Raw genomic sequence first — 10,285 nt, forward strand, 5'->3', positions numbered from 1 at the left:
GCTGACGGTGACGTCACGGAAGGCGTGACCAATGGGAGCCGCGCTCTCGCCCCGCCCCATCGTGCCACGAGCACCGCCCCGCGTGGGCTCTTAAAGCGGCGCCGCYGCCGCCGCGCGTCCGTGCGAGCGTGTGTCCATCCATTCATCCCTTCCCTGCTCCAGCCCGCCGTCCGTGCGTCCTGCCGAGCCATGAGGAGGCTCTTCCTCCTGCTGTGCAGCGCCGTGTCCTGTTGCATCGCGACGCGGGGCGCGGAGGGGGCGCTGCCGGCGGTAGGAGGTGGGTGAGCGCGGTCCCACGCGGGACCGGGGGAGCCGCGGAGAGGGTTCGTCCCCTCCCGGGGCAGGCGGGTTCGGAGGCGCTTTGCTGACCCTTCTCTCTCTTTGCTGACCCTTCTCTCCCGCTGGCTCGCAGATGGCAGCGCGGAGCGTGTGCCGGCACAGAAGGAGCGGGTGAAGTTCGGTCTCCGCTCCTCGCCGGACGCCGGTGAGGATGGTTGCACGCTCGCCATCGGCCAGCACCAATGTCTGGAGGACTGCAAGTTCAACGTGACAGCTAAAACCTTTTTCATCATTCACGGCTGGACGGTAAGTGTGAAGAATCCTGGGCAGTGCTCAGTCTGCGCATTCAGAGAGAGCAAACTGCCCTGCAATGGGCTGTGGCTCCAGAATATTAACTTTCAGCAATTTCTGTGACTGCCCCATSYCTGGAAGTGTTCAAGGCCAGGCTGGATGGCCCTTTGTAAACCTGGTCTAGTGGAAGATGTCTCTGTCCRTGGCAGGAGAGTTGGAACAMGGYGATCTTTAAGGTCCTTTCCAAGTTAAACCATTCTAGAATTCTACAAATATAGGAATTTGGGAAAACTTTTCATGTTCTGAGCACAATGGTCTCTTAATAGCTGCACCTGAGGTCTCTAAAATCACACAATTCATTCATAACTGCACAAGATCGCCTCACAGCTGTGTAGTGTGAATGTGTTACTAAAATCCAGCTGGCTGACCACTATGGATGTGACACTTGACTTGACAGGCACGTGTACAGACCTTCTGTAATCGTAGCTGAGTGCCCAGCCCTGACGTCTGCTATGCGGTCTCCTTGATAAAGAAACAAGAGGGCACGCAGACTTTATCAAGCTTTTTAATTCTGCATTTGATGARGCCAAGTGTGTGGCACAAGGGGACTTATCGGCTCTGCCAGGGCTTGCGCAAACAGCAATGCCAGGTCTGGCGAATAATTTTGCAATCCATCAGAATTTCTGAAACTCTTGAGAAAAAGTGCGATAAGGTGGCACGTAACGAATGCCTCTCCCTCCTGCCCTAAAAGGCAAGTGGGGTAATTACAGCCAGAGTCTCTCAAAACCTGTTTTTCTTATTCCATTGCATGCATGCTCTTACTGCACCACTGAGAAGTAGTGGGACTTGCAGAGGAACAGCATGCAGCTGGAGCAGAATATGTAAATGACGTGCAAATAACTTGACTGTGGATGTGTCATCTTGGTCCTGCAAGCAGTAAACTGATGCCTGAATCTCTTTCTAGATGAGTGGCATGTTCGAAACCTGGCTTGACAGCTTGGTGTCCGCTCTGCAGGAGAGGGAGAAGGATGCCAAYGTGGTTGTGGTGGACTGGCTCTCTCTTGCCCACCAGCTCTACACCGATGCTGTGAACAACACGCAGATTGTTGGGAAAACCATAGCAAGGCTGCTTGACTGGTTACAGGTAATGCAAGCTAAGAGCAGCCTCTGTTGTAATGCTTGGTGAGGGATTGTTGCACAAGGTTACAGAGCWTTCAGCAGCTCCAAGGCTCACCAGYGGGGCAGGCTCTGGTGTAACACCCATCCCAGGGCTTGGCAGGGTGATGGCTCAGCAGCTGCTGCCCTGCCTCCCTGGGAGATGCTGCCTTGCAGCCTGCTCGGCCCGGGGTGCTGAAATGCAATTCCAATTTGGGAGTTCTGCCTGAGCAGCTTGGACTCAGGAACTGGGCATTCAAAGCCAGTGCTGGCTTGGTGGCAGGGCGGGGAAGGAGAGGAGAGGTCCATGGTGCTGCAGTTGGCACCTGAGGCCATGGCCAATGCTGAGTCTGCTGGCAGCTCTCAGGGGAAAGTTTTATTGTTTCTGATAAAAAATACCATAATTGGGGTTGGAACATGAGAAAGCCACAAGTGCCATCCAAACCACCCCACTTGTCTTAATGAAATACAAAACAAAGCATGCTGATCTGGCCCCTCCATCCATTCTCTTCTTGGAATTGGACTTCATATTCCTGCAGACGCAAGCAGTGCCAGAAGCCCTGAAAGACAGGTTATCAAACATCAATATCTTCTTTTCCTTGCAGGAAGACCCTCTCTTCAAGCTTGAGAATGTGCACCTGATYGGGTACAGCCTGGGTGCCCATGTGGCTGGCTTTGCTGGTAACCATGTCCATGGGACTATTGGCAGAATTACAGGCAAGTGGCTTTTTAAGCAGTCTCTCACCTGTCCTTCATGGCACTGAGTTTCCCYGAAGAAGCTCATTTCCTGTGTTGCTGCAATGTTTGGGTGTTATTCTTCCAGAAATTACAAGTTTTCCACTTGTGTCAGCAGTGGAAAGCACAGGTCTCTTCACATCAAATATAGCAGGGCTTCAGTAAAAAACCTGACCCAGGACAAACTGATCTTGGGTTTATTTGAGTTTAAATGTGGGCTCGAAACAAGTTCAGCTCCAGCTCTTACTATCCARATCCTATGCCTTTGAGTGATAATGTTTTTGTAATTATGGCTCATAAAGTAATGGAAGTGAGATAGATCTATTGGGTGCTGKTTGTCCCACAGGATGTGTGATTAAAAAAAAAAGAAATCTAAGAAATCCAACCCCTCATTCTGGAAATATCTGAAGAGTTTTCTTCCAGCYCCAGAGGAAAGCTGATTTCAATATGTGAGAACTTAGGGCATAGTACAAGGGGCTGTATTAAGCATTTCAATGTGACACTGGCAGTGAGAATTCCACAGAGCATAGCAACAAATGTGTGTATTCAGTTAATCAGGAAAAATATCACGCAACAGTTAAGTACTAGAATGGGTCTGGAATGTGTCTTCAGATTAGGGGTGAAGCTCAGGGGTTAGCACAGCATCCCAAATCTGTCATGAGATCTCAGATGCAGAATTACCTGGTTGCTGCCTAAATTGTTAGTCCCGCTATATGTTCAGTCTGAGAGCAAACTGAATGTCACTGAGACAGCTTTGGCTGCCAGCTGTCCCTCGGGTGTTCAAACTCTTCTGGTGTTTGGAGCTGCCTCTTGAAGCATCTCTTCACTGTGACCTGGTGAAGGCTCTTTGCTTCCAACAGACAATCTGATCGTGGTGCTACTATTGGGTTRTATTGCCCCAAAAGTGGAATGGGAMACCTTTATTTGTTCGCTCAGGGAGCCTGTGGTGGAGAGATCTTGGGGGGACTGTATCAGCAATGAGGCTGGGACTATGTGTCAGCTGCCAGCAGCAGGCTCCTGGCTATATCCTGTATGAAACAGCCCAGTTTCTTACCTGGCACCTTGTGTTCTGTCTCTGACTCCAGGCTTGGATCCCGCTGGCCCCATGTTTGAGGGAGTGGACCCCAGCAGGCGCCTCTCCCCTGATGATGCCAACTTTGTGGATGTCCTTCACACCTACACCAGGGAAACTCTGGGTGTTAGCATTGGGATCCAGATGCCTGTTGGCCACATTGACATCTACCCCAATGGGGGAGACTTCCAGCCTGGCTGTGGCCTAAGTGATGTCCTGGGAGCCATTGCCTATGGCAGTAAGTTCTCATTATGTATTTTACCTCTGGTCAGTGTAGACTTCTCACAGATAGACTTGGGTTGATGGTGAGGGATGATCTTTTTCATAAAAGTAAAGAAAACAATTTTTTCCTTCTWAACTGTCTGTACTACTGGAGATAGTTGCTAGAAACTATATCTGCTTTTAATTCTGAAAGCAGCACGTTCTCACTCCAACACATGATCATAATCTATGGTCTTCTTGTGCTTGAACTAGAATCCTCTTAAAGCTCTTCATGGTAAAACCTAAGTGAGCATCTTCCACTGGCCTCCTGAATTGCTGCTGTTGGAAAACTGTTCAAGTTTGGCCATTCTCAGCTCGTTGAGCTGCAGAAAGGCATAACTCACTTTATCTTATGGGCTGCTGGGGTGACAACTGCTTAAACCAAGTGTGTCCCTTGCAACTGTGCCTCTYTAGCAATCGGTGAAGTTGTTAAATGTGAGCACGAGCGCTCTGTGCACCTCTTCGTGGACTCGCTGGTGAACCARGACAAGCAGAGCTTCGCCTTTCAGTGCACCGATTCCAGCCGCTTCAAGAAGGGCATCTGCCTGAGCTGCCGCAAGAACCGCTGCAACGGCATCGGCTACAACGCCCGCAGGATACGGCACAAGAGGAACAGCAAGATGTACCTGAAAACCAGGGCTGACATGCCCTTCAAAGGTATGCTTCCCCTTCCAGGAGGAGCACAGCCTCCCAGGGCCGGGTTGGGAAGGGTTTGGAGGTGGAGGAGTAGCATTGCCCCAAAGCTGTGCAGCTCTGGTGTCGGTGTTCTGCTGGCCCCCATTTCACTGCGGTCCTGCAGTGTTATTGTGCTCCTTCCTTCCTCCCTGTGAATCAGCCCACAGGAACACTCTGCCTTTGGAGCAGGTCTGCAGTTCACCTGCCATGCTTGCAAAACTCAACCTCAGAGCAGTGGAAGGTCTGGGGAGCCTTCCTCAGAGCGGAGCTGCTGCTGTTATGTAAAACTCAAATTTGTAATCAGTAGGGCTGGGAAAAGTGATCAGTTGTGTGTCACTACTGGTCTTTACTAGCCAGCACAATTTCACACAGAGCAATGTTTCCCATTAATTCTTTCAGCACAGCTGGTTTCACCTCTGCTCTCCACTTTCTTTCCAGTCTACCATTACCAGATGAAAATGCATGTCTTCAGCTATAAGGGCTTGGGAGAGGTTGATCCCACCTTCTCTGTCACCCTCCACGGCACCAATGGAGACTCTGAGCCTCTCTCTTTAGAAATGTAAGTAATCTGCCTTTTGTATCCTTAGGTAAGGAAGAAGGCCCTAGGGACTACAGAGATTGGCAACATTCTTTTTTCTCTGTCATTGCACTGCAGCCCAGCAGCCTCACTTAATCACCTTTTGAAAAAGCTTTTCATTCAGGAGCCTAATTATAATTTATTACTGGATGAACTGAGAACAATTCAAAGTGCTCAGTCTTCTACATGTTAGCCTTCATGGCTCATGGCTTTTTTTGTATGTGTTTTTTGTTTGTTTCCTTGTTTTGCCTTTCCCCTCCACCATTTGGATAGTGTGAAATATCTCTGGAGGCACTGCTGACCTCCTTTAACCTCTCCCAAAAGAAAGAGCAGGCATGAAACCCACCTTTGAGCTATGGAATGATGGCCAARCTAAGTGCACGATGCCTTGTATTGAACCAGCTATCTGAGCTCAYTTTGGTGTAATCAGTAATTACCTGGTGACAGTTGAACGTGCAGCACTTGATAAGCTGCAAGGGCTCTKTTAAACTCCTGGCATGGAGCAAAGGAGCACCTGGCATGCTTCCATGAGGAAAAAATGCTGAGTCTCTGCCTCTCTTCCAGGCTTGATCTGATTGGCCTGAAYGCTACGAACACCTTCCTGGTCTACACTGAGGAGGACATGGGTGAACTTCTGAAAATAAAGCTCACCTGGGAGGGGACATCTCAGTCGTGGTATGATCTGTGGAAAGAGCTGAGGAGCTACTGGTACAGGCCCATGAATTCATCCCAGGAGCTCCACATCAGGCGAATACGTGTGAAATCTGGGGAAACACAGCAGAGGTAATAATTGTGCTAGGCTGGTGTGAACTGACCTGAAACTTCAAACAAAAGGAGAAATACCCAGAACATAGAAAGAAAAGCTGGTGTTTTGAATGTTGATATCCCAAACTGCCTTTCACTTTTAGTGTCACCAGCTGATGCTCCCTCATGGTGTAGGAGAATAGGTTMCTGTCCATCACAAGGCTGCCCAGAAGGCTTTAAGCAAAACTGGTCATCACAGAGAAGGTCTGGGATGTTCTTCTGCTTTATTTTGATACTGTGACATCCTCTGGGCATAAAATTTACCTCCCTCAGTGGCAAGTGGTGGTTTAGGTCCTACCTGAAGGGTTAAAATACTGAGCACCAAAAGTACTGAAACGTGGCTGGTCATGGCTGTTATTTACAGWCTTAATGTGCTGGTTTGGGACAACCATCAGTAACATGGTGGCACCAACCCCCTGAGCACTGSATGGCTYTTCTGGGATCTGGCAGRGGGTTGGAACCAGGTGGTCTTTAAGTGCTTTTCCAACCCCARCCCATATCCCTGGATCACAGCATTGGCCATAGAGTTCTGCTGGAAKATTCCCTACCACAGCAGGGATGATTTTTATGGTCCATCTTCCCCAAATATTTCTCTGATTTTATGGTTCTGTGCAAATGGAAAGTTACCYGAGCATCCCAAAAGTAATAAAACTGCCAAGCATGGAGCACTACACTCCCACATCTTTTGTTAAAGTTGTTCTGAAGATAACCCAGATCTGTCAAAGAATAGCAGGTGTCATTGCCAATTTCCTGCATTTCTCACAGGTTTAAATGAGCATCATCTGTCATCTGTAAGGCATTCTTCATCCTGGCTTCCATGAAATGTAGGGGTAGTAGAAGGAAGGATCCCCAATTAAAATATTGAAGTAGGAAACAATACAGTAATTCAACAGGCTGATGGTGMATCAAGATGCTCTGTGGGATGGATGTCTAATCAAACAACTTGTCCTAGAATTAGCTGCAATCTGTGTTACTTGTTAATTGCTAATCATGGTGACAGCAGACACCTTGACTTCTGTTTCCTCCTCCCAGGTTTGCTTTCTGTGTGGAGGACTCCCAGCTAACCAGTATATCTCCTGGCAAGGAGCTCTGGTTTGTGAAGTGCACAGAGGAATGGCAGAAAAGGTATGAAAAACAGTCAAGAGTAATTCTGTCTGATGTGGCTGTGCTGCAKTGACTGGAGCCTTTTTTTTTCCCTTTAGACTCTTTCAAAAAAAGATAAGGAATTCTAGATAGATTCACAGCTATCAGACTTAAAATGCCATATCTATTGCTAACTAGGTGGTATTATCCTCTCTTCTGACCTTGGATTGTCATCCTGTACATTTACATAATTACTGCCAAMTGGGTGTAGCACAGTCCTAATTGTGGCAGGTGCTAAAATGAGGTGCCAGCGATGCCCCAGATCTGTGCAATAGTGAAAAGGGAAGAGGCATCTATTTACTGCCCTGTAAAACARGGGGAGGCTGGGAGGAGGGCAGGGCATTGCCTCAAATGACAGGAAATGTCTTGTTCAGAGTTTGAGCTCAACTGCACGAACAAGACACAGCGGAGGAGTTGCCATGGTGTTCCAGCCTGACACCTACAGCTTCATCTCCAGGCCTGCTGATCTCCCCTGGGTCAGGAGAGTGCAAAATGCCACTGCCAAAGCATCTCAGCCTCATTTAACCTCTGGGGTACTTCCCAGACACCTAGAGCAGATCTCAGAGCATGACTTCCAGGAAGTCTGGTCCCAGCAGCGACAACCTGATTGCCTCAGATGCCTCCAGTCATGTTTGAATGAATCCCTGTTCATTTGACTAAATTACACTCTCTTTTGAATTCAGCCCAGCCTTTTGCCCTCTCTTAAATTGCAGTTTGTAGACTTGGAGCTTTGTCACTCCTAATCCAGAGGACAAAGTTCTTATCAGGGCTAGCAGAGCCCCGTGGAAATCGAGCTTTGCACAGCCCTCCTGAGCAGCAGAGCTCAGCTCAGAAGTGCAAGCTGGTCCCGTTCCAGGTTAGGCAGAAACCAGCAAGCTGTGCTGTGCACAGTAGCAAACATTTCTGTGAATGAAACCCCTGTGCTAAAACTTGTTGCTCTGCCACAAGTCTCGAAAGATTGAGTAAACATTCCTGCAGGTACAATAAAAGGCTGTTTTGATATGCTACTTGGTAACCCCCATAAAACAGAATTGCTGGCAGATGTGCCCTTCCTGCTTGCTCGTGCACTGCAGCTTGTGCACGAGGCAGAGGAGCTGAGCTCAGTTCCAGCACACCATTTTTTCTAGGAARTGTTCCTTCCTCCCAGAAATTATGAGCGATTATTTGCTGTTCAGCTCTCTGTTTCTGCCAAGTCAGTGCAACATTATAGTTCCCTCCTCAGAGACTGAGCCTGCGAACATCTGTCCATCCAAGTGGAGCTGCTCCAGTAGGGTCTAGCTCAAGCCCTGTAATTTCTGTTTGCAGCCTGCATAATGTCTGYTTCAGGCTCTCACTGATTAGCTGCTGGGCAAAGTGTAGCTTTGACAGAATAAGACACCAACCTTGCTGTCCAAACCTGTTCTTAGCATCCCAGAAGTTCTTACAAATTCTTTACTACTCCTCTTAACTTCTGCATTTCACTAGATACCTTTTATCCTCTCTGTTTTCACCAGATCTGTCTCAAACCTACTCTGAAAGCTTCCCTAAAGACTCACAGCCAAGCAACCTAGAAGCATGAGGACCACGCAGGTGGCAAGATGCTCTGGGAAAAATATGGCTTGGTAGCACTTAAGGAAGCCAGCTCTTCTGGACAAAACATCTTGGACTGGGTGCAAAAAACTGAGGAGCACTTGATGAACAGTGGTCCTAGACCTAGAAAAACTARAACTCCATTTTGCCTTTCCCAAGGAGCCTGGTTTGCGCATTTAACCGTACCTTGACCTGTTACACGCTGCATTTTCCCTTCCCTGCTCCCATTAACCGTGGGTGAGATCTTCACAGACTGAGACCTCAGCAATGATCTTCTGGTCTGCTTGCCAGCAGAGTTGAGAAGACAAATAACCACGCTAACTACCCATCAAGCCGTGGTGACAGAGCTGCCAAGAACAAATTAGCACCTAGAGCAGGAGTTACCACGGTCCAGTAGCACTGAGGGCTGTGGGAAGGTGAGGCCAGCACAGGTCAGGTGTGTGGGTTGTCCAGGGAAGGGGTGGGGATAAGCACAATGCCACTTAACTTCAAGTTGTCCTTTGCTTGCCTTAAAAATAATCTGTTCTAGTACTGAAATGTCTATTTACCTGATATATGCCCTGATGAGGAGGCAGTGATCTGTCCTCCCTGTGTCTGGGACAGGACACTCCTTACAGCCTGGTCAGTGTCCGCAGTGGGTGGATCCCTTTTAAAGKATAAAGAGCAGCTGCTCTTGTACTGACCGCAGGATGGAGGAARGTGATGCACCCTGCTGCCTCAGGGRAGCCTTGCACCACTCCTTTTACTGCTGAGAAACTGTTCCCCTCTGCTCAGATGCTGTTGTAGTGCCAATGCATAACTGAGACCTTATTTTGGGTAAAGTGCCAAACGTTCTGCCCTCATTGTCACACCATCCCGGGGTTGGAGTCCCTGGTCCCAGCTGATCTTGGCTTTGCTTTGAGTTGGACASTCTCTGCATCTGTCATGTTTGCTACAGCAGAGTGGACCTCGTCAGGTGATGAACTAGGTTTTGTTTTGGTTGCTTGCTTGTTTCTTTTCTTTTTTTCCATGTTTTCTTTTTGAAAGGAGAATTGGTATAACAGCCCTTGACCTTTTGGCATGCAGAAAGGCAATCTCTGRAATGGTGTTGCCAGATGGTGCACTGAGATCTGAAGTCTTAGAAAGTCCTTCTTGAGGCCTGCAAATCACTCCAGTTTTTGTAGAGCTTCAATCCAACCAAAGCAAGCACATTTGGGGATATTTTTTTCATGGTTTTATGTAAAGACTTTGATAACTGAAGCCTTTGGTAAGTATCTGTGACTTGTTGCCATGCCATACTTAGCAAAATTTCAAAGCCCTATTTGTATATTGTGGTTTTTGTATGACTTAAAACATAATTTATTTCTCATATTGTATATATGTAAAGTTTGAAACCTTTTGGTTTTGAGTAACAGTTTTTATAAGCCTCAAGATGAAAAATAAAGGGCTCTGTAAAAATCAGTGAAGTCTTGTTATTGATCACAGAACCATTTTGGTTGGAAGCACCCGCCAAGAACATCGAGTCCAACTGTGCCCCCAGCACAGCCAAGGCCACCTCTGACCCATGTCCCCAAGTGCCACATCCACATGGATTTTAAACCCCTCCAGGTGTGAGGAATCCTCCACTGCCTTAGGCAGCTGTGCTGGGGCAGGACAACGTTTTCTGTGCAGAAATCTTCCAAATGATGGGCCTAGTTTCCCCTGGCCCAGCCTGAGGCCATTYCCCCTTGTTCTGTCCCTGTTCC

At 48.1% G+C, this 10,285-nt stretch overlaps 1 protein-coding gene across 1 annotated transcript; it reads left to right on the top strand.

Annotated features, from left to right (window-relative positions):
• The first annotated feature begins 104 nt into the window (after positions 1-104).
• Positions 105-10,002, top strand: LIPG (lipase G, endothelial type). The gene is made up of 10 exons (XM_057378447.1): positions 105-277; positions 413-585; positions 1,535-1,714; positions 2,331-2,442; positions 3,546-3,770; positions 4,208-4,450; positions 4,907-5,027; positions 5,610-5,828; positions 6,882-6,974; positions 8,486-10,002. Exons 1-10 carry the CDS (start codon positions 190-192, stop codon positions 8,505-8,507), a joined length of 1,476 nt encoding a protein of 491 aa, XP_057234430.1. The 5' UTR covers positions 105-189; the 3' UTR covers positions 8,508-10,002.
• The last annotated feature ends 283 nt before the right edge of the window (positions 10,003-10,285 follow it).

The sequence above is a fragment of the Malurus melanocephalus genome, unplaced genomic scaffold, assembly GCF_030028575.1.
Source record: "Malurus melanocephalus ecotype Western Australia unplaced genomic scaffold, MMel_1.1 scaffold_359, whole genome shotgun sequence".
NCBI classification, from domain to species: domain Eukaryota; kingdom Metazoa; phylum Chordata; class Aves; order Passeriformes; family Maluridae; genus Malurus; species Malurus melanocephalus.